We start from the raw sequence: 25159 nt of genomic DNA on the forward strand, positions 1-25159 counted from the left end.
GCCCATTATGCTACCTGAATTTAATGGTATCCATGGCATTTGCACAATGCTTTCTGATGGTGTGTGCAAAGAGTCAGGTTGCTAATAAAAATAAAATGAGTGGTGCTGGTTTTGCATGTGAATAGTTGCATTTAACAAAATCATCAAATGGAAAAGGATCATCCCTTCCTTTGCTAATAATTCTGGGTGCCACTACAAAATGCATTACCACAATCTATGTGGGCTTTTATATTCGAGCAGATGCCATGTGATATTATGCTGATGTGCCAGGACAGGATAGTCATTTTGCACTGTAAGGTAGCAGCTAGGAATGATGAAAGGCTGGGGAAAATTTATGGTGGATATATGTGGTTCTGCATCCCTCCCCTCCAGATTTTCAGAATGCTTCGTTACCCCTTATTCCGCCGGTCTGTTTTTATTGCTTAATTACTGGATAAAACTATTACTCACTGTCTGGTCTCAGTGGCACCACTGTATCTGAATGGCTCACAACCAAGAGCCTGTCACCATCACAGCATCCCCATGGGGCAGGGAAGTGCACAGGGGAAACTGAGGCACAGAAGCAGTGCGCTGCTCGAGGGGCCGTAGGTTATTAAAACTAACCCACGGCAGAAGCACTAAGCACTGGGCTGACCTGATGTGCAGCCCTTAAATTTTTGTCTCCTGTTGGAGGTCTACAAGCTTTGTTGTTTGGTTATGGGGGCTTTTGTAGTGGTGCAAAGACATGGGGTGATGGTGCTCCTGGCCCAGGTAGAGGTGGGGAGGGCAGGCCAGCTTCGGTGACCCTCACCCCTGTTCCACTCCCTTAGACAGGCAGCACCCAAAAAAACCCAAAAGATTCATCCCACTAGTAGTCATGGGTTTACTGGGGGAATTAAACCGGTTGTCGCCTCCCTTCCCTTATATTTGCAGTACAGGGTGCAGTACTCAGCTGTGTGATGGGGACAGCCCAGGCCACTCCATGCAACAGCCCAGTTGCTCCTGGTAAAGGAAGCACTCAGGTCACTCTCTCCCCTTCAGCAGACAACTATTTTTAACAAAACTTGCAGGAACATGACAGGTTTGAGGCTGCAAACTGCGTTCTCAAATGTGATGGAAATTGGTTCAGACCTTATTGGCAGGGCGAAGGAACCGCGGGACAGAGCGGCAAACTGATGGACAACAACTTCCAAATGAAATTCCCCATTTCTGAGTGTTTTCACACACTTTAGCAAGTATTCCCCGCCTTGTTTTTCCTGTGCTCATTTTGTCCTTTAGCAATTTTTTTGAAGCCAGAAGGGGGATTTAGACATTAGAACAGCTACTGACCTGATACAAGTTAATGATTTTATAAAACGCCTAAAAAATGCTTTACTTTAAAAGATTGATGTTTCCTATTGTATTTTTTCAATGCCAATTAATTACTTAATTCATTTGCAATGTAACACAAGAATAGTCTTTGAAAATCCGGTGCTTTGTGTAGATGTCTTTAATTATGGGTAATTAAATACTGTGGAAGGACCTGATTATACCTCTGAGCATTTTCTAATCTGGAAAATGAAACACGCTCTTGTACTCTTGAACGCATATAACAAAAGCTGAGCTCAACAACTACATGCAGGAAAATAGATGGAAAAAAAAAGCACCCCAAAATCCAGACCAGCCCAAAACCCCACAACTAAAGGGGGGTAGAAATTCCTGGGGAAGCTTGAGGGCTTTGTGCACGCCCTGCCTGGTTGGCTTCTCTGCATGGGGTGGTACACATTCCCTGCCTTGTCGGGGATACGAGCGGAAGCCCAAGCAAGCTCAACATGGAGCCACTGCAGCCAGCGAGCAAACATGGGCTCAGGGCAACTCGATGTTAACACTTGCTAAAGTTGGGAACAGATTTCCAGATGGTCCTTTGTACATACGGCTGCAATAGCCAAAACTGCTAAAAAGAGCAAAACACTCTCCAAATGAAATCAGAGCTGACCTTGAAGATGAAAACTTGCCAGCACCAGAAGTTACTCTATTAGTTTGGTTTTCCATTCCTTCTCCTTCCTTTTTTTTTTTTTTAATTTTCTCCTCTTTATTCCTCCACAGCTATCACAGTGAGAAAGTCAGCATCCAGAGGGCTATAATAACCAGCGTCAATGTCTCAGAAAGGGTTTTAATCTCAGAAGAAAGCCAGGGTAACGTTTGTTTTGAAGACAGCATTGCCTCACCACTTTCAAGACAGATCCCCTCCCTACCACAGCTGAGATCCTGCAGTAGGCCCAAGGAGGTTTATTTTTGGCTCTTTTTGTACTTGATGGAAAAAAGTGGCAGGAAACGAGGGGCACCAGTGTCTAAATAAAGCCTATTTGTGCTGTCAGGCCAGGCACCCTCGCTGTGTATGCCCTCCCTTCCTCCTCCCCCCAGCATCTTATTTATACCACGGCCAATTGCTCCCAGCATGCCTGCCCCTCCTGCGCCCTCTGCAACCCATTTCCTTCTGCCTTAATTAAAAGCCACTGATTATGGCGCCGAGTGATAAAACGAGGCCAGGGGCTTTTCGTTGCTAGTGGCCAGTCCTGCTTGGCTGGCTGGGAGCTGACTTTTGCCACTGGGCAGCCCGACCTAACTCCCTAATGAATGGCAGGTTATCAATGCGCTGAGCACATATGCTGCACAAGCGGGCCATTAAGCACCGTATCGCAAGCGAGCCATCAGCCAGCGAGACTAAATACTTACAGAGAGCACAGGCCAGGGCTGGGTAAACCTCCAGTGGATGCTTTCAAGAGCAAACAGCATCTATTTATCCCCCCGACTCTTATTTTGCATCCTTCTCTGCTGGGCCATTAAGTAATTGCCAAACCCAGTGAATAAACTCTGTCATCTTTATTGAAGGTATTTCTCAGCTGAAAAATTTTGGGAGAAAAATCAGGATGGGTCCTGTGAAACCTCAGCGGCAGAATGACACGAGGGGGACAAATAAATGGGCTTCACACCAGCTCTGTTTGCTCTAGAGCAACAAAAAGAAGGAAAACGTCACCTGTAATGCATGGGCTGCCTGTCTGTGTTAAGGAGTCAAAGTATCAACCATGACTTTGTGGCTGCCGATGTCCAAGTGTGGGGTGTTGCTCTGCCCTGGAGGTCCTCTCCTGAGGTGCACAGCCAAAATCTTCAATGGAGGCAGCTGATTTCAGCTGAGAAATGTAGAAACTCAGCAACCACAGGGTAAAATGCACAACTAGACACTACAGCGTATGGGATGTGTTATCGATGCTGCCCAGGGACGTGGTGCCTGCACCGTTTGTCAGGATTACCTACCTGATGCTGCCAGAAAGGCTCCCCTTCTATAGGCAAGGGGTCAGACACTCACCGCTAGCCCCTCGCCAAGAGGTTACCTCCTCCCAACGTGATGGCAGTGGGGGTAATGCTGAAAGACCGGGGTGTAGCACACCCCACAAAGACAGCAATAACACCTTATTAAAAGGTGCCATTACTAAAAGGACATCAAAAGGTGCCATGCCTGCAAGCACCGCCAGACTCACTGCTGCTTTGACCTTGCCAGCTGGGAAAGTTTTGGACATAATGAGCTTATGGGGGGGATTTTATTTAATTTTTTTTCCCCAGCAGATTAGTGGAAAATAGAAAGCCAATGGTATGTAGCTCCCTTCCTGACCCCCATGGCAGTGACCTGCCTATTAAGGCATAAAGTGATGGAGAACCATTGGGTTGGCCCCACCTAGGAGTCTATATTCAACCAGCACATGCCATACCTGGTTTACTGCAGACTTCCCTGTGCCAACATTTCGTGCACCAGAGCAGGCCGTGCCTAGAAAGCCTGATCCTCAGTTGGGAGGACAAAATGCACCCATTTCCTTGATGCACCTTAAGCATCACCTTCACATCTGGCAAATCCTATTCCAACAAGGAAAAGCTTTCAGACACCACTTTGAAACCCCGGCGCATCCAGGGGGTTGGGAGAGCCCAGCCCGTTTGCTGGGCGCTGGCTGTCCTGGCCAGTCTGACGGTGCCTATCAGCATCCCATATGAACCTGCCAAGCACGGTCACTGCCGCTGCTCCAAATTAGACAGCGGTCTCCTCTAATCTTGTCTCTGGCTACAGGATAGCTGTGGCACTTTGTTTAACCTGTGGTTAGCAGAGGAGCTTCTTGCTTGATCACACGTGAACCCAAGGAGGGAGAGCACAGGCAGCACTTCCCTGAGACGGAGAAAACAAGCAAGGGAGAAGGGGCAATGCAAACTGCAAAAAACCACTACTGCATGCAACACAGGAGCAAGAAAAGTCTTGGTTTTGTTGCTGGGGGCTTATAATCCCTTCCTTTGAGGCCATTCCCTTCCATCACTGCTCCTCGAGCCTTTAGATCCATAGATATAAGTTAGTTAGGCTAAATCTGTAAAGAAAAGTAATATCACCTTTATTTCACTCGTTGACCCACTTGGGAAACCCAAGCGACCATTTGGCAGGGAAGTCCTTCAAGTACAAGTGAAACTGTTCAAGAAGGAGCTCTGGTAGGTTCACACCAAGAACCGGGACAGCTGAACCAAGCATAGCCCCTCTGCGTTTCTCAGTCCCTTACTCAGATTTTCGCAAGACCTTTTTGGCAAAAAATGGCAGCAAACCAAAGGAGGCAGAGGAGCAATGTAGGGGGTGTGTGCAGACCCTCCTAGCCTCCCTTCACAGATAAATGCACCTGGGGAGGACAACTGGTTGTAACTTCACCGTTCATCCCAAGGGGTAGCGCCACCTCACAGGGGTGATGGAAGCAGCATCCCCTGACTTGGAGGGCATGAGGCCAGCTTACACGGGTGCGGGAACTGCCCCTGGCTATTTCTCGCTTGTAACAACTTCATTATCGAGCTGTTAGAACAAATGAGAGAGGGGGGCAAATCCTCAGCTCCTGAAAAAGCATGGGTATTTCCCTTGGAGCAAGGCAGCCAGGCCAATTTACACCAGTCTCAGGAACTGGACCACAGTGTATTTGCTCTCTAGGGGGGCACAAATGTAGCCAAGAAAACCTGTGGTTTCTGTACAAAACACAGCAAATACATCTAATTGTTACTATTGTGGACAGGTTTCCATTTTTAATCACAGTTTTCCAAGTCCTTAATAATTACTGTTTGACATTTCCTGTAATACATTTCTTTTTTGTTTGACACAGCTTGAAAAGTCACTGAAACTTCTCTCTCACTGCTTTCCCTGTAGCACGGTGAGGGCACCAGAGCCTCACGCACATCAACGGCGGCGTGTCAAACAAAAGCAAGCTAAATTAATTCATTAATAGCTGGCAGCCACTGCCCTGATCTGTAACTTGGGCAGGTCTGCGACTGCTGTGCCGTCAGGAAGGGGCTGGTGCCCACACCACCCACACAACTGCCAGCCTCTGCTTGCTGGGAGATAAGGGATGACGCATCGGATGCTGCTTCGGACCTGGTTCAGATGAATAATCCTCATGCAGAAGGAGTCCCTTGGACGTCAGTGGTGGCTGCGATGAGTCAGAGATCAGAGAACGAGGCTTTTCTGGAAGGAACACCCAACGTTGGCTCTGCCCTCATGAAATCAAAGCCTTTGACTTGCAAACTGAGCTGGCTCGGCACTGAAATGCTGCGTCGGCTGCAGCGCATTCCCCAGCCTCTGCTCAGATGCAGCCTGAGGAGCTGATGGGGGTTTATTTACTCCCCATTTTTTGTAGCCATTTCTGTATGCGGTGAGAGCTGAGAGGGGACTGCACGAAAGCACGCTGGTATTTTGGTTCACAAGACAGAAACGAGGCAAAGGCACTGACCTGAGCTAATGAGACTCAGGGGTACCGAAGCAATACTGAAAGAGGGCTCTTCCACCCACACCTCATGACATTTCCCATGCATTTCAATCAGATGAGAAAGTGCAATTCAAGGTACTATTCTGCAAACAGCTAAGCCTGCGGGCCTGATCCTGCAAGGTGCGGAAGGTTTCCCGAGAAGCGCTGGCTGCCAGCAGCCCTCTCCAGCCAGGCGTGGAAGGTGGTGGCCCCAAAGGCATCTAACCCCAGAGGAGTATTTTAATCCCATCCTGGACCTGACTACTTACCCAGGTGAGGGTGAGAGCCAAGCAGGAAGGACGTTTCCCATCACAGTTGGAGATATCTCTGCTATTCCTCTCCCACTCAAAAGGGGAGGAAAAGTCAAAGTCGCAAGCACTTTTTGGGTTTAATAAAATCAGAGCAGGTTGACTGAAATAATTCATTGGGCAAAAAGCCCCTTCATTTCTGTCCTCCCTATTTGAAATGTTCCAAATGATAAAATAAAGATCTACATCCAAAACCATGTCACCTCTCCACCCTCCCAGATTTGAGTCAGTTCATTTTGAAAGCATTAAAACGCAGCGTCTGATCATTTCAAGGTTTCTTCCTGACCTTTTTTAACGTACAAACAGCCAGTTTGCTATAATTGGCCTTTTTCCCAGGGGCGTTTCAGTGAGTCAGCATTTTCTGACCAACATCTTTTTCAAATATGCTCAACCAGCTGCAGTGAAAAAAGTCTGAGCTTTGAAAGGTCAGGGAGAACTTTGTGTGCTCATCTTCACAGAGACCCATTTCTCTCAATAGATCCCTGTGCAGGACATCAGTACTTTTCTTTTTGGTACATCAGCTCCTGCTCCATTTATTCTAACAAACATGAGCTTCCTTACCACCTCCTGGCACAAAACATTTTAACTGGGACAAAAATATGGCTTACTTTATGTAAAATGAGTTATACTCGTTTAAATCAGTTGTGGGACTGGTCCATATCTAGTTTTTTTCTTAAAACTACTTACTGAATTCCTTGTGGCAATTACGGTTTCAGAAATGGGTACAAGTGGAATACGTACATTCTAGAGTTTACCTGGAAAGAATAAACCTGGGGAGCCTCCATGCACAAGAAATACAGTATTGTGCACATGGTGTAGAATATGTGTGATGAGGATGTAGGAGCTCTGGGATACCTAAGGGGAGATTTGATTGCCTTTCCACCTTCCTAGGAGATGAAATCTAACTTGCAGTTGACATCTTTTGTGCAAGATGGGTTAAATCATATATAATAAAGTTAAATCATATATACGATTAGATCACACACACCCTGAGTGCACTGCGGACAGGGTAGATTTCACTGGAACTCTGTTTGTTAGATAGGACTGACAGTCTGTGGTGTTTTCCATGCTGTTTTGAAGGGGTTTTAGCCTGATTTTTTGAGTTTCTACTAGGAGCAAATTCTGATTTTTATGGTTTTAAGTTTCAAGAACTTGCATATAAAAAGAAATGATAAGGAATACAGGCATGCCTACACAGGGCTGCTAAGAGTGACCACGTGTTGCAATGAGACCCACCTAGTACACACCTACACCCCAAAGGACAGGTTCCTTCAGTCCAGCAGAAAAGCAGTATGTCCTCAGGACACAGAAGTTAGGAGGACCATGGGGCCATCACTGTCTTTGCTAATGACCTACTGTATCACCTGGGGTGCATTGCTGCCCTCCTCCCTGCCCCTTCTCCTCCCCAGTCCCTATTTCAGGTGTGAGCTCCACACCTCAAGTCTCTACACATGAAGCCTACTGGTGGCTTAGTGCTTCTGGAGACAAAAATGATAAGGGTTAAGAGTGCAGTGGCAGCTTTTCTTGGGGAGGGACTCAGAGAGCGCACCCATACTGCTAAATAAAACAGGGCATGAGACTCTCCTCTGGCTCTAATGTCATGTGGCAAAGACTGGCCACATCCACACCACCCAGCACTTCCCCTCGGACCTCCTCCAGACCCCAGGAGGTGCCCTCTTCACCCTAAGATGTAATTATTTTGTGTGCATTTCTTTGGACTGCTTGAGCTAGCAGGGGGCAGCGATGCAGCCCAGTAGGGTGATAGTCCCTTAGCCTCAAGGGTGCTGTACGTGCCTCGGGGTTGGGGTGAAGACACGGCTAGGCAGTGGAGCACACAAAGCTTGCCAAAACAGCACTAGCTGACTGCTGCGACTTAGGTGTGCCGCCCATTACAAAGTGCTAACAATCAGGGTCCCATAGGCGAGTGCTCTGCCCAGCACTCTCTGGGCACTCTTTAATTTAACTGTACCAAAATGGCCAGAGGTGCGAGGAACTGAACCGCACCAACCCAACCAGCCAAAGCAAAGAAAGCAACATCCTCTCCTCTTTTCCACTGGGCTTTTATTTCCTGATGACCAAGCCTAAGCTTTTCAGTCTTAGGTATGAATTCAGATCATCATTGCAGAAGGGTTTTCTAAACACAAACACAGAAAGCAAGAAATTATCCCCAACCAGCCAAGCTCTTTGCAGCCTGTGCTGCAGGAATTGAGGCGAGAAGAGCCTCATGCTGCAGGAGCGATGCCCTGGCACTGAGCTCGTAGACCCGCACTGAGAGCTGAAAGCACCCGTGGAAAGTCAGAGCACGAAGACAGCTAATCGAGAAGGAGAGGGGTGGGCCAAGGGGGTAGAAGGAAATGCATGCTGATGTTTATGGGCAGAAGAGCATCTCTGGACAACAGGGACTGGCAATATCTGATGGCAGTCTTGTTGCTGTCCCAGCCTCAAGCCTGTCCTACAGGAACCTTCGCCAGGCAGCATAGCTCAACCACTGTCACATAGCAGTATCACCGCCACATATAAATAATGCTCTTTCACCCTCACCCAGATGTGCTGTAACAAATTGTGGGTCCCTCTGGTAAACGATTCCACAAAACTTGCACTTCTTTTCATTCTGCCCAGGAGATGCGCTCCATCAGCAAATCAGGGATAGAGATGAAGAAAAACGCACTTTTTAGTCTCTCCAGCCGAACTGATTGGTGAGTTGGCAAGCGTAACAGGCTAGGATGATGTGCAAACATACAGTAATACCCAGAATGAGGTTACTGCACTGATTTCCTTCGCAGAGGTGCGTAGGTGTAGAAGAGACAGAAGGCTGCAGCTGAAATGCAGGATCCTACCAAAGAAGCAGAGAGGATGGAGATGTGGAAAAGGCGGAGGGAAGGAAAGGAAGCGGGAAGAGAAAACTTCTAAGTGCCTTTTTTAATTCTAAGTTTTCTCAGACTTGCTTAGCTCTAATCTTTAATTCATATTTTCATTACAGTTTCTTTGCTCTGTAAAGTCTGCATTTCATGTAAAAGGAGCAGCTCAAACATCAATTATTTGACATAAGTCAACCCCTTGTTAAAGTCCTCTATTCTACATATATGTAGGCTCCAATAAAAGAAGCATTAAACATTCATTAAATTAGAAATACATGAAGACAGTGTCTGCTACTCTTCTCTCACAGATATGCTTAATAATCCCAACCTTCTAGAGCAGCAAAAACCAAACCCATCTCTAATCCTTTTAGAAAGCCTGGCCATGCAAAACACCCCAGCCCCCTGCAATTTGCCTGTGAGTCACCCAGATATATTAGCTCTTGTAGGTCAGATCCTCAGCTGGAGTAAATCAGAGTAAAACAATGCTGCCGGTGTTACACCAAGTGACACAGACTCAGGATTTGGCTTTAGGCTTCTCTTGCAGCAAAATGGTTTACAGCAATGTAATTGGATAATAATGTTACTTTTGGTCTTTTCAGTTACACCAAGAATCTGATCAGGTGGGGAACAGCAACATCATGCCTGCTTTAATTTCAGTGCTGCCCAGGCTGCTTGTGTTCTGCAAAAGGAACCTGGTTTCCCAACCTGAATCTAGGAACTTTTCCCCCCAAAAAACCCCAAACCCAACCCTTCCTCTACAATATACTATCACGATGATAGTGGATCTTGAACTACCACTGCCATAGGCTTGTGCACACAAATTTTAGCAACATTTTCCCAAGGGTGAAATCACCGGTGAGCAGATGCTTCTTCATAAATATTTCTGAGTTTAAAGAGCAATGCAGACCATGTAACATGTTTCCCACATCTCTGTGAGCTGTGTCCGCTTAATGAAAGCTTTGGAGCAAGTCCCATCCAACAAATGACTTCTCACAGTCTTCCCCGACCCTTCTCTTTAGGGTGCTTCTAGTCATTAATTTTGAACTCTGCTGGGGTGGAAGCATGCCAACATGGTTAGGACCTAGGGTACAAATTCAGGATAGTGGCTTTCAGCTCCTGCCTGGCCTTCGGCTGTCTGGCAGAGTTTTCTCCTGCCTTGTTTAATATGTGAACTATCCTTTTCTTGCTTCCTGGGCAGAGGAAGAGACCACAAATGCTCGGGAAGCATTAGCGGACCTGTAAGTGTGTAGATGAACATGTCGGGTCGAAAGGGGCTGCTGTCCCGCTGGCGCCCTACCGCAGCACTCTTTGAATTGAGCTTTTCCCAGCAGCATCCCTGTCACTCTGATGCTACACAGTCGAGCAGCTACTGTTTTGTGTGAGCACTGAGCTGTGTGATAGAGTTAATCACATTAAGCGCTGTTCAGTTCATGTCTTTTTTGTTTTCTAAAGGCTTTTCCTCTCCCTTGCCTCTTTTAGTCTCTCTTTCTTCTAAACTTCAGGAGGTGGCAGATTCAACTCAGCCCTCCTTGATGCTATCCAACACCAGGATGGCTAATTTTGGAAGGTTTAACCTCTATATACCTTTCCAAAGCTTTTCACCATTATTAGATGACTCTTCCAACAGCTGTGTCCACAGGGAGCAGGTCACAGTCTTGAGTCAGCAGGGCATTTAAGCATCTGGATAATCCAACTGCTTGAGATTTCCAAAAGCAATGGCGAAGCTAGCTCTTGACAGAACTCTCACCAGCAAGTTCAGCATCTACGTGCCTTTAACCACTTGGCCCAAAGAGATGGAGGTGAACGAGCTCCACTGAAAATCAATTTCAGTGAAATGACTTCTTTTTTCAAGGATCAGTAAAGCAAGTACTGAAGTATTTTGTCAGGTCGGTGACTGCCTGGCCCAAATATACCACCTTGTTTTCAGTCTTGATCTTCTACCAGCTTTTAAATCAACTTTTTTTTTCCCTCTGTTGGTAATCAAATCACTCCTTTAATTGAGCTAATAGAGTACCACAGTTTACATTCCTGCGGGTAAACACAAAGAACATTAGCCGACAAACAATAAAAAACGCATCCTTTGTAGTCTCAGGAATTTTCTTTTGCATTCAGCCTTCAGAAACCATTGATTTTCATAGCTGGCCACGAAGCCTTGGTGCACTGGGCTCTGCCATTGCAATGTTAAGGTGGCTTCTACAGGTTCTGCAAAAATGGAAGATGACTCCTGTTTTGGGGTGGTATCTCTGCATCAGCACAGCAGCGCTAAGGAGTCGGCTGTGAAACAACCACCAGCCCCAACGTGCTGGGCAAGCGCTGCCCAAAGAAGAGCAGGTCCTTCCCGTGACCCCTCAGCCTGCCATCTGAATGGGGTGGTGGGGTCAACTGAGTACCCAAAAAGCTGGCCGGCTGCCATGAATACTTCATCCACCAAGAACGAAGGGTGATGCAGCTACGCTACGCTACTGGCTTCCGTCTCCGGGACCTATGAAGAGGATCATGAAGTCCAGCAAAGTCCGGCGTGGGGGATACATCTTCTTGGCTGGTCACATTCAACTTGCATCTGCACAATCAATCAGCATATTGCATAGACTTTGACTGAAGGGGTTTTAACTGCAATCTTAAAATCTGGCCATTTCAGGAATTCCTGAAATAAATTAGAAGAGGAATTTTATTTAGTTGTTTTTTCTAAAGGAATTTCCCCATGGCACCAAACCACTGTTTTCCATAAAGTAAATGAATATGAAGTCTTCTCTTGTCCTCTTGCCACATTTTCTGTGTCATCTTTTTCCTGCAACAGTTGTATATAATCAAACGGCAGACAAAACATCCTCTCCCTAAAACCTTCCTTTTTTTCCTCAAACTTTTAGTAATTTTTTTCCACACTTCATTGATTTTTTTTTGTCACTGATCATGTTAGAAGCAGATGCTTTCCAAAACAATGACCTGGAGATTCAGTGATCCACATCTTGCAGTTAAATAACAAGCTATATTTATGCAATAAAGCACAGGTAACTTAATATCCAGGCACTGGATTATTCGATATTAAAATCTTGGCACTTTTCAAGATAGTCAATAATTTGGAACAATAGAGACCACGTGGGAAAGTTCTTTTTGTCAATATCGGTTAACAACTTGCACCTTCACCTAAAATACAATAAATAATTGACATTTATATGGAGCCTTTTGTTCCCCAAAATCCCAAAGGGTTTTGCAAAATAAACACATCGCATTGCCCCCCTCTCCCCCCAACCTGGGCATTGATTTGGTTGTCTCGCTGATTCAGAAGGAAGAGCCCTGGTCATTGACTGCTTCACCAAGATCTCTTTCTGTGGCATCTAGATTTTCCTGGGAGGTCTACCCACCTGAGTGGTCATCAGTACTAACGTTGCTTGATTTATGAAAGTAAATGAAGTTCCTGAACCAACTTTCACTTGGTGTGTGGCTGGGCAGAATGGGAACAGCCTGGCCTGGGGGCTGCCTGACCACATCCTGGCAGTAACTCCCCCCGTTGTCCACAGCAGAACTTTTCCGAAGGGACACCCCTTCAGCCTCTGGGGACTTCCAAAAATCTCCTCCTTAGAAAAAAGGCATTTCTACATACCACTTGCTAGGAAAAGGCAGCCTCGAAGGTCAGCCCCCGGGTGTTGTTCTACACAGTGGCGTGCAAAATTCACTTAGGGACATGTAACGCATATTTGTTTGTTAAAGGAAGGGCTGCCCTTGGCTTCGACGGGCTGGGAAAATCCTTGGGGGTTTTCTGGGCAAAACACGCTGTGCTACAGAAGGAACAGGCTGGGGTGCAGAATGCTTATTTCAAATTAACTCGAATGGAGAAATAATGAGCAGCAAGTTTATATTCTCAGTAAATTAAGAGTGAAGCTTAGGTAAAATGTGGCTTTATATGCATGGAAATAAATTATTATTTACTTGCTTTTGTGCTCATGCCCTCAAAGATGAAGACATTTGTATGGAATTATTAATATTTATAGCATATTACAATAAATACCCATAAGAGCTTTGCCTGAATACATGCTATTTTACCAAGGTAAAATCTGTTGAAGGTCAAAGGGATCTTTTACTTGTGTGTGGAGGGCAGGATTAGACTCTTTACTTTGAAATCTGTATCAACTGTGATAATTTAAAACTTTAATTAAAGACTCAGTGACAGATTATCTACAAAACGTCTTCCTGCTGCCCAGTATTTCATCATGAATGTCTCCAGAAGCCCACGCTAACGTGAGTAAGCACACTTGCCAGGAAGTATTTCATTGTGGACATGTTAGCTTTTATCTGTCTTGTTGGGTAACAAATTCTTTTGTTGAGGATTGGTGGCAACAAAAATTAAATTAAAAGCAAAACCAGACCCCAAACCAGGAATTTATAATGCTTATTCTGTTCATCCCTCAAGAAAATGAAAGTGCCAAGGCAAAGTCTATTTTAGCAATTGCGTTAATGTATGTGTAAATGGGTGAAGGCGCCTTTGAAATGCCCTGAAAAGAATTTCACACTTTAGAGAGGAGAAGAAGTTAACAATTCTACTGTGGCACTTATTGGAATTTCTAAATTAATTTTCCCGATACAGCTGTGCCATAAAATCCCCCATGATGAAGAATTTTTGCTAATGTTGAGATTATTTTTGGATACAATTCTGAGGGAGCACTTTGTAAAATCAGGAGAAGACGGGTCGCCAGGAACCCTGTGCCGCCCTTTCCTTGCCTCCACTCACCTCCAGCCTTTCCCCGAGCAGCTGCAAGGCTGCTAATTTGAAATTGCACCTGGTTTTTCTTCCATAGAGCAGCAAATGGGACAGATGCACAAGTGGCATGAAGCTGAGCCCCCTTAGAGCAGTGGGCAAAGATCAGTGTGTTGTTAACTCAGCACGGCATTGGAGAAAGGAGTTCCAAGGCCACCTGGGGACTCGCTGCTTAAGCACATCCACTCACACGCCCAGAAAGGGAACGTTGGGAGCGGGTGGTTTTGGCTCTGAACAAACAGCACTGGGCAAGGCGAAACGCAATGAATTTCTCCCTTTGTGCACAGCAGTAGGTGAGAGCTGTTCTGAGCTGGCAAAGAAGAGGAATCCATTTAATCTGGATCACAGATTAAACCAGATTAAGAGATGCGAGTGATGATACAGTGGGGATCCCCCTCATCCCTGCACCCTGTGTCCTTGCCAGACCATGTCCAAAGGGTTGAAGGAAACGTAAAGAGTAACCTCACAGTGATGCATAAGGAAGGGCTTTAAAAACCACACGTCCCACCAATAATGAGGCTCAACCCACAGCAGTGGATGGACTTATGGGGAGGGACAAGCAGAGGTTTCAAAATGAAGAGTTCAGGGTCAGGCGGGAAGACCCAGGGGAGGTATGAGTAACACCACACAGGCATGTCTACAGCCCTGGACACAGGAGGATGTGGACCTCATGGGGGATTTTTGCTTGGAAAGGCTTCGGTGTAAGCAGAGTGGATGGATGTTCTCACTGAACCGCAGGAGAACCTGGGAGCAGGAGGGATAGCACAGATGGTGGCAGCCACGAGCTTGATTTTAACAGTGATAGGCAAGCTTTAGATCCTGCAGAGCAGAGAGTTAGCAATAGCTGACACACTTTTGTCTGGAGAAGTCACAATGACTAGAAATAACAACTCGGGGCCATAATTCTGCGGTCTGTCACTACCAGGAAACATGAAATCCAGTGACCTTTCATCTCCACGACAGATATGCTGCGCAGCACCTGGAGCCATCGCGCTTAAAATCCACTCTGACAAATTGGACCATGGGACACGAAGGAGAAAACATCCTCTCCCTCCCTCACTCCCAAATTTTAGCCTCCCAGTGAACTCCGTCTGCTCTGCATGTAATGTGGTATCCCCTGCTGAGCAGAGCCAGCTTTGCACGAGCTACACAGCATTTAGCAAAGCACAAGATAACAGTTCTATTTCTTTTGACAATAAGGAATAAATCTCCAAAGCCACTTGTTCAGGCTGCTCTTAAATGATGGTAGAGGGAGGGAAATTGATATTGGCTTTTTATGAATCTTCATGTCAGGTATGTTAGAATCAACAGATTTTTGCATTAACCTCACTGCTTCACAGCACTTTTGCCCTTGGCAAGACATAATTAAGAAAGGCATGAAAATCTATCTGAATGTATAGAGAGGAAATTACTCTCCCGTTAATGGCAGCAACAGCTAAACAAGCAGGCAAGCCACGCTGCTAGCAGAGTGCAGGAAATGATGCAAGGCTGTGTTTTAACCTAAAATGAGGATTTTCCTTACCAAAATTTTAAGAAGTAGCTTTTGAAATGGGGATTTGCACAACATGTTGTTCTGGGGATTAACTTTTTTCCCTCAACAGCTGTATCCCTTGAGCTCTCCTGTTTGCCAGTAAAATGATGACCACAAGGACTGAGACTAAGCTAAAATCTTTATATCACACTGAAACGTGGCACTGTAACTGTCTTCACCACTTTGGTAGAACACAAAAGCTACTGGATGGAAGGAACAAAATGAATAAATTTAAAAAAAAGGGGGGTTCCAGCCATTTAAGTGCGTCTGTCACCTTGTGTTATCTTCATGCATTTGTGAAACTGAGCTTTAATTGACTGGCTGCAGCGGAGAGCTGAAAGATAAAATCTTGGTCTCAAGGTGAACAGACAGCTTAAAACGTTGCAATCCTCATTCATTAGGATGTGTCAGAGGGATTCAGAGGGGGAAGAGACACAGCAATATCTGTTACTTTTTCACATGAAGTTCCCAAAAATGTAAGAGGGAGGCGAAGGGTGTGCGCCACACTTGGAGCCACACCCAAGAGCAGTAACAAAATTTGTTCATCAGATTCCCTGTGACAACAGAGACTATCTTGGTGCCTACTTATTTCTATCACTTCGTGAATTATTTCATTTCATTTGCAAAGGATAAAACCAAAACTACAAGCATTGGCCAACTATCAGCCAGTCAGCTCCAGCTGCAGCAGGAGGAGCAGAAAGCCCTGCCAGCTGGGGGGTCTCACATCTAAGCCCTAAAGCCAGGCTGGAACACAAGGAGGGCTTGGGCTCCCTTCCACAGTACCCCCCATGCAGATATGGTCCTCGATCCCAAGGAACAGCCACACCACGGCACCGCCTCTCCCCTTCATTCACCACTGGCTCAGAGCTGTGCTGCAAGCCCCGGTCTCCCTGGCCCCAGAGACCAGGATCCCCAAGGCATGTAAGCTGCTCTTAAGAGGATGGTAAGAAATACTTCCCTGCCTAAAACAGGTTTCAGAGAACTTTGTATCTGGAACAGATGAGTGAAGAGAGGAGTGGAGAAATTTGGCAAAACCATGGAGGAAGCCTCCTGGCTTCTAGTTGAGGGTCCCAGTCACTACACTGTGCCCTGCAGCCCCTTCAGCAGGTGGCTGATTTTCCTTCTGTCCTCTTGTCCTCACTCCCATCAGTACGAGCTGCTTCTTTCCCTTTCCTCCTGGTTATCTGGACACCCTGCCTGTTTTTGGAAGAAAGATGCTGCCCACTCCTAGTCACCAGGGATGCTGGGGACTGCAACACAGAAAGCCACCAACCCCTGAAGTGGGGGAGTCTGGTTACTGGGGGAAATGGTCATGCTGGTGAAGGGTTGGTAGGGAAATCCAGCAGCTCCTGGACCTGTATGAAGCCACCTTTGAGTCTGCATTCCTGGGAAGCCTGAGCAATGCTCATGGTTTGGATTCATGTGATGTGAACCAGATGGGAAGGAATTGGCAATTGTTGTCACTGTAAATTAGGGGGATTCAGCATGGTACCCTATAAGCGATGGGAACACAGAGGCCAAACACACATGAGCGGCATTCGTTCAGGTGTAAATGAGTCTGAGCTACGGTGACAGGCACGGCGATGGCCACTGTTACCCCTCGCAGTCATCAACCCAAGACATCAATCTTGCTGAGTGTGATGGGAAACCCCATACCGAAGTGCAGCAGGCTATATGCAAAGGTGGTGGGTAGAGTTGGTTAACATATCTTTTCTCTGAAGATCATCAACATCAAACGAATGAAATTTCCTATGAACATTTTCTGCTTTTCAACAAACATAAAACTCTAAATGAAAACCTTTTAAAATATTTTTGAGTAAAAATCATGGTTGAATATAAACCTCAGGATTTCAAGTAGTATTTTTGGTACAATTTTCCAGACCGGTCTTAATTTTGCCAATTCCTTTAGTAAAAATATTTTGCATTTCCAACTGTTTGCTTTTTCTCTGTCCTAAAGAGCAGAAAATGTGCTGAAAATGTTATTTCTTTGTAAACATTTTCATTTAGATCCAAAAGCAATCATTACTCTTATCCAGCAGTGGTGATGTATGTAAGAGGAAATATATATGGGTAGTGAATTCCAAACATGGGAAGATGAGTCTAGGAAGCCATTCCTTATATGTTAAGAAAGCCATGAAGAGCTTTATGAGAAGCTAGCTCACCTCTTAATCTGTCTTCATATCTACATTAGGAGAAAGGTTCTTTTCCAGAGACATAAGTGCGTACAGGCTGCGGTACAAGACCAGGGAGACCTTCTTGGAAACATATTTCTTTTCTAAAGAGGTACTTTCAGTCATCCCAAAACCTTTCTTGAAAGTATTGCTAAATCCGGCTCCCAATTCATGAAATCGGTGCAGCAGGACAATGAGGGCCAACACTACACACACAGACTCCAGCACACAACCTACAACATTACAGGCTTGGTGGGCGTCTTACTGGCCCCAGTGGGAGTTTTGCCATTGATTTCGGTGAGTTTTCTCCTGGTCTTAAGTAATAACCATTGGCTTCTTAATTTAGGGACAAAGACTCTCTCTTTTCTTATATACTTGATTTCATGTTAGACTAATTATGAGAAAAAAGCAAAGATATCAAACAACTGTCACCAGTATCAGCGCTTAATCCTATAAAACCTTACTGAAGTCAGCAATCCCATCAGCTTCAATGAGAGGACACAGGCCATGAAGGGCAGCCTTAATTTTCACAGTTGTCACCTTGTAACTGAAGCCGACATGCAAGGAGAAGTAACAGCCCCAACGCCAGCCTGTGTCGATGGAAGCAAACCTCCTGGCAATGCATCAGTAACAACATTTTAATAAAATGTTTCCTTTATATCTCTTTGTTAAAGCCAATACAGTACTTTCTTACCATTTTTGCAGACAGGACAACACTGTTCTGGTTCATAGACTGGGTTGACACACTCAGGAACTGCGCAGTCTGCTACAACACAGTGAACTTCATTGCTGGGCTCGCAGCGACACCATTCGCATGGCGAGGGCTAGGAACAAATCTAAAATTAGCCCATTTCCTCCTGTAGCTCACAAGTTTGCAACATTTCTACCTTGCCATAAGATAAACACATCAGCGTTTAATACCTCTTGACTGCATTCATTCATCATGGGTAATACAAATTAATCTACAGGACAAAATATCAACATCTGAAATAGGCAACTAGAACATTGCAAAAAACCAGTGAGTATGGTACTTGTTTTCCCAGAGAGGGTGCGGGGTTTTTTAGCTTTTGTCAGACTTCAGCTCCCTTCATCAAAAAGGCTGAGCTGAAACTACTAGCTTGTACTTCTGCTCTACTCATCTGTTGTTATCTTACACACTTGGCCGGCAGCAGAACAGGATTTTTGGAAGCTCACGAGTGGTGGTTCCTCCCAGGAAGGGAGGACAGGGTGATTTCCAGGTCATACTCATAGCTCTTGTAGACCACCACTGCCAGCAAACCCCAAGCTGTTGGAAAGGTGCTGCTGGGGTGGCCTGTCCAGCCGCCAGCCTCTTGATATGCTTTCATTCCCGCTTTTCAGAGCAGAGGAAAACAGTGTTGTTCTTGGAGGGGCAAAAACTTTTTAGTCTGTGTTTGTGCAGCACCTGTATCAGGGGTCTGTAAGCACTCCCATAACATAACCGTTAGGTCTGGTCCTGGCCCCACTCCAGCCTGTTTCGACAAGGTTTGTAAGCAACTGCCTCACACAGAATATGTAAATAATTAAGAGCCTGAATAATTCTGCTGACGTCAGGGAGTTCTGGATTAAGGCACCCAGCTAAATGGTTTCGTTTCAGCTCCATCAATTCAAACAGCAATCTCTATCTACCTCCAAATCGTAGAGAGTTGTCACTGTCTCACCCTTTGAAAAGCTGTGGAAATCTGTTGAAAAATAGAAAGGTCAGTGTTTTAAGGTTCCCAGTGTCCTTATATGTGTGCAAGTGCGATGAAAGGACAACAACAGGGCTAAGAAAGGAGAGAATAAGAGGAGAATGTGAAAGGAAAATAACTTCCTTTCAGTACCTGTAGGTTCAATATGTAACTCCCAATTCCTCAGCAACAGTAGGTCCACCGCTAACACTTGAACGAGTAAATGTGGGTATTGGAAAAAATTCCGCTTTCTGTTGCATTGGTGGGAATCTGCAGCAATGGGAATTCCTCCATATTAAAAAAAAAAGTGAGATACAAAGGAAAGGAGGAGTCATCCCCATGTGTTTCAGACCCCAGTGATGCGTCACTCATTTCTACAAGACAGATACAATCTGTGAGCCCTGGTTCTGGCAGGTAAAAAGCTTTTCAGTTCACCTCTAAGAAGCTCCATATGCCTTGAGTCAAATAATTTATTCCCAGGAAATTCATTTCTACCATAAAATGCACTAATTAAAGCTCCCCTTGCTTTGTCTCAGCGTCTGCAGTCTATAATTCCCATCACCTCTCATTTGCTCATGGCTTTGGCAATTTAGATAAAATCAGCACTCCTTGAGCAAGGGAAGAAGTCTGTGGAGGTGGAATTCCTCTCTCTAATTATCTTTCCTCATTCAATCCTGCTTTGATTTCTGTCTGAAGCACCAGGAATCTATATTCATTTGACTGACATTGCTTATTCAAAGCTATTTAATAAGAAGAAACAATACAGAAGAGAATAGACAGAACTATTTGCTGAGGGATCAATAAGAAAATTGCTGCTTTGTTTTTACTCATTTTAATCGCTAATTATATGGAGCAGTAGAACTAGATCTTGTGATTTGTGGAGGCTTTTCACTTGTCCCCCTCAACTACTACAGTGGCTGCAATGGACTGCAGCCCAGTCAACAGCTTAAAGATGATCAACACAAGCAGAAGATGCCCCTGAACGACTCTGCAACTGAGTAAACGAGACATGACATACACATCTTTTGCTTTTGCGTTGTTGGTCTAACCTGAAAATGACCCTGTAATAAACCACAATGTTGCTTGACACTGAAAGCAGCTTTTCAGGAAGGAAGAACTGCACACGATTAAAGAAGGAAAGCACACCTGGGCAGTATGAGGAACGAGCAGCCAGCAAATGGAAAGACTGCTTTGGCATGGACGACAAGACTTTTCTCAGCCACCTCCTCTTCCCCATCTTATCACGTTTAAGATACCTGGTCTTGCCTCTAGGATCTTCCTCTATCTGACTACTTTGTTCTCTTGCCAGTGCCCCTTACTGTGGCTCTTACCTCCATGGGTGACTCCAGCCTTCCTGTCCACTTATTTTATGAATGTCTAGGTACTTTCTCCCATGGGATGTGCTTTGGGATCTGATTTGCAAACCCCTGCCCTTTCCGAAAGGACTTTGCCCCAAGCATGCTGATTGAGCATCTTTTTACTGTTGTCTGTGTGCTCTGCATCCCTGCTATTAATTTCCCTGGAGCTACCCTTTTTGTGGAATAACTATGGGACATTGGCCAAAAAAGTCCTCTATTTATTTACATAGGCATTATGTAGACCAAGCGGCAAAATGACAAACTGGGAACCAGTGAAGAACAGGGAACCAGTGAAAGATGTCCCAAAGTTTTGTTTCCCGACTCTTCCATCTACCTCATTTGCTCTTATTTTTATCCAGATCACAGCAGTTACTCTTTTGTGGTCAGTGGTGTTCCCACACACATGCTGCTGCTTCGCTTGCTCTCTGTCCCAGTGCAAGTACTGCTCATGATTAGGAGCGTTTCAGAGGATCCAGAAGGCAGCTCTGTCAATCTTTGCGAGTCCCAGAATCTGAATTTAAAGATTTATCCCCCATGGAAGAGAGGTGGTTTACACTTTTGTAGCCACTGAAGTTCAAACACCAGCTAACACCAGTGTCTGAAAAGAAACTCTTATCCCTACTGAAAAACAAGGTTGAAAAAATAGAGGGTTTCTGAAGTACGAAGGAGAGAGGACACAAATCAGAGGCTATGCCATTCCCACATGGACAGTGCAAACGCTTTACTTGTGTCTCTTAAACTGATATTCTAGAAAAAGTGTTAAGATTAAAGGATCATCAAAGGCTTGGGCCAGAAGATGGTTTATTCACTCCACCTGTCCAAGGCTGAATAATCTTAGAAGACTCTCTAGGGAAGGATTTGTTAGGACGGATTTCAAGAGATGTTGGTGCAGAAACATTCTTCTCACCATTGTCCAAAAGGAAAGGATGTTCACGGTGCCCAGCCATAACATGGATACATGTCCACACAACTGCATGGTCCCTTACTGTTCAAGGTATGTTTTAAGAAATGGACCTATCATTAAAACCAGAGGAGCAAACTGGGACCTTTTATAGAAGGTATCAGTACAGCATTTTGACTTGGGAAAACTAGTGCAAAGCACCTGAAATTCTTTTTACCCAATTTTCACTTACGACAGGGGTGAGAGCGCTAACCCTCAGAACTAGTGAAGAAATACGTTCTTTGATATTGTTGCCAGTGCAGGGGCCAAGTTGAGCCAAGTTGGTGGGAAGCAGACGTGGCCAACATCTAACCACCATTCAAGGGCTTTTGAGAACAGATGAAGTAGGACACAGAGCACAAAGGACCTTCTCAGTCTCAGCACTGACGCTGATTCACCTCTCCTTTGGCCAGCCGCTTCAAAGAGACCAAAGAATCACAAGGGTGTGGACCCTAAACACCCCTGTTTATAACCACACCTAAGATCATGGCCTAACTTCTATTTCTCTTCTGGACTATTGATCTCAAGGAGGACTGTGACCGCAGGTTTGGCTGGGAGGGCAGGTTCATTCCCTGCTTGTACCAGGGGATGGCCCCGTCCCACACAGCGGGGCGGCCGGAGGAAGGAGCCAGCATTCATCTGGTTGTGTGGCTGGAAAACCTTAGTCTCAGGTGCTGTCAAATGGGAAACATCTACAATCAGCAGAGTTTGTTAACAAAGAAAGAGGGAAGGAAGATTAAAACAGAGAATAGAGAATATGCATGGCTAATAAAGATTTTATGTGTATGAGCACATAATGATAAACTTGATAGATTATATGAACAAACAAACTAAAAAGGCAGCAAAGGAAACAGAATGAAAAACAAGATACACCCTGAGCAGGGGAAATTGGGAAGCCAAACAAGATGTGGATACTGTATCTCCTAATCTTCACTCTCACTCCTGTACACACCAGCTTCCCACCATTTTCACCTTCTTTTTGGAAGCAAATGCCAGCACATGTAGGAGTTACGATTGCTAACATCATCCAGGCACTCCTCACAGTGATAAGGGGCTCCCTGTCTTGCGGGCTTGGGCACCACGTGGGTCCTTCTTTAGTTGGCTACTAGGTTTCATAAAACCACAGAAATTTTGTACCTCTGAGAGGTCTACAGTTGAGGGCTCCAGCAAGCCCTCAAGTCATCCAGAAGGACTGGTGGACAGAAAGAGATCGCATGATCAAACAACTCTTCAGGAAAATAGCCTAAAATACTAATTCTTCCCAAACTTAAGGGAGAGGTGGAGAAAAGAAAACGGAAAATTGAATTCAAAACTCAGTCTCTAAATCTACTCTTTTATGCTTCTCTACAGCTGAAGAGATCCAATTCAAATTTTTTTTAGACCAAGGCAGCTGGTAAAATCACACAATAACCAATACACAAAACTTCAAGTTTTTAGGAAAGATCTTGCAAGGAGCTTCTGCAAGACCTAAGCTTTACTGCATCTGAGCCATCTCATTTAGTCATAGAAATTCTCTTGCCCCAAATACTTACTGAACCTCACCTGTATTTCACCCTTAACTCATGCCTTGTCCACAACTACAGCACCCTAAGCCCTCTGCTGCCCCAAATATGTGAAAGACTTTTCTATAACATGTAGATTGCCTTGCAAAAGCTTATTACTGAGTAGTAAGTATTCTCCTTGAGCGAATGGAAGAAGCATATATATATATAAAAAACATTATACTGCAGCCCTCCTCTTCCATGCCTCCAATACGGATTTCTCTGTCTACACGTCTGCTTGTCAATCACACTTAGCTGCTTCTACACAAACATCTCCAGAGAGGTGGAAAGGGAGTGATTTACCTAAGACAAACGAAAAACTCTGAAGATGACATCCGATTGATACTTTTTCTTTACCTGTTTGTTCTGTCAATCAGAAGCAATTTTCCTCAGTTTTTGCTCTGCTGTCACATTCACCAGGCTAACTGTGGTTTCTAAGCGCACTCATTTCAGTCCTAAATGGGGGCTGTCACCCAGCTCAGAAGACATCTCAGACCAAGTTTTAAGGCTGCAGCCTCCTGTGATCAGCTGTGATTAATCCAGCTGGCTTCACTCAGACTTGGGGTTTGCGGCTCATACCCCTCTGGAAAAACAGTGCCCATTTTCCAAGCAGCCTTCTGAAAGCAAAGTGTTATTTGGCACCTAAGTATTTCAAGAGCCAGTGGATCTTATATCATTAAAACAGATTATACACAGACCTGTTACTCCTTGAGACTTCCTACTCTATGAATTTAGATGCCAGCTCCTGATTTCCTCCAGGCGTGTTTAGCACAGCCACTTCCTGAGACTTTGGACCTCTCCTCACCTTTCAAAGAAAAGACTTTGAATTGCGTGGTACTTTCTTCGTACCCAAGTTTTCAGCCTCGTGGAAGAAGGTTTACATCTTTGCTGGAGCTAGCATACGGGCTGCTCAAAGCTACTGCAAATTCTTGCATTTGCCCATCTGTTCTGAGATCCAGTTGTCAGGATTTATTGGGCTGCTCTTTTCCCCCTCCTTCCTACACTCTCCAGCTAAGCTTGGAGAGGGTATTTTTACAAGAATGTCCCACAATCCCATACTCAAAGACTTCATCTCATTGACAAGGTCCTATGAAGTGGTCACACAAGGACCATGTCCTTGTGCTGTCTGACTATTGCGCCACAGCCCTTCGTTAATTACACACAGCTACTAGCGAACAACTACAGAGCAATACAAACTTTACGACTATTATATCACAAATACTTGATATTTGTTTTGAGGAAGGAAATAAAAAAGCTTCATCTAAGTGTTTACAACCATCTAATCATGTTACAATAGACACACACTGATCATCATGCAGGGGCTATTCAAGTTAGTAGAAGACAATCTAAGTATTTCCACCGAATTGAATAGACTTGCTACTGGGACCTGTGATGCTTTTCACAGTCAAATAGGTATATTTACAAAATGGGCAGAATGACTGGAGGAATCTGCTTGGTTGGCTGGAATTTGAAGTGGTATATAACCAAGAAATTAAGCCAGTGGGCTTGCTTTCTGACCCCCATGGAAACCCAAGGATCCATCACACCAGAGCAAATGCAGAGCAGATGCCAGGACTCTTGATATCACTGCAGGCCTTAATAAGGCATGTTAGCTCCCACTTTCTTTAAACACCAAAAAGGAAATGGTGCATAAGTATATGCCTTTTCTAGATTATATTGCAAAGGGAAAAAATGCTTTCCATGGTAGTTTTACTGAATATCGAGTTGCAGTGCTTTCTCCCCCTTTGAGAACATGTTAGAAAAAGAAGTGGAAATCCCTTAAAAAGGAGGAGATGCCATCATCTCCATTTCTACTGATGTCAAGGTGGTTTTGAATGCAATGGATCTAACCTGGTACTTCTGCACACGTTTGTCAGTACCTTGCCTTAGATTCGGATCCACTAGCTGTATCCACATGCACCTCCTGCCTACATGTCCCCGGGAAGGACTGGATGTGTCCTGTCCCCTGCAAGTGCTGGACTCCAAGGGAAGGAAAGCTGAAAACCATCGCTGCTGCCAATCTCTCCATCTTTTAGTTTTCAAGAGAGTGGGCGCCAGCGCTCATACGGATAATCACATTCAGCCTCCCGCTTCAGACAGGCTCGACTGATAGCATCCTGCTCTATGCAGATAACACAGCAGGAAAAGCAGAGCAACGTAAAGTGAAGTCTGTCAAATTGGGCACTTACATCTTAAGAATAGCTGTAACTTTTAACGACACTAAGGACAATGGCAATTCT

At 45.0% G+C, this 25159-nt stretch overlaps 1 protein-coding gene across 1 annotated transcript in view; it reads right to left on the minus strand.

Moving 5' to 3' along the window:
- The window catches only part of VWC2L (von Willebrand factor C domain containing protein 2-like), a 52776-nt gene that overhangs the window by 15825 nt on the left and 11792 nt on the right, over positions 1–25159 (minus strand). The window contains exon 2 of the mRNA XM_009329641.1: positions 18087–18216. Within this exon, the coding sequence (XP_009327916.1) occupies positions 18087–18216 (130 nt within the window). The remainder of the gene's footprint in view (positions 1–18086; positions 18217–25159) is intronic.

Source organism: Pygoscelis adeliae, unplaced genomic scaffold (genome assembly GCF_000699105.1).
Source record: "Pygoscelis adeliae isolate BGI_AS28 unplaced genomic scaffold, ASM69910v1 Scaffold7, whole genome shotgun sequence".
NCBI lineage: Eukaryota > Metazoa > Chordata > Aves > Sphenisciformes > Spheniscidae > Pygoscelis > Pygoscelis adeliae.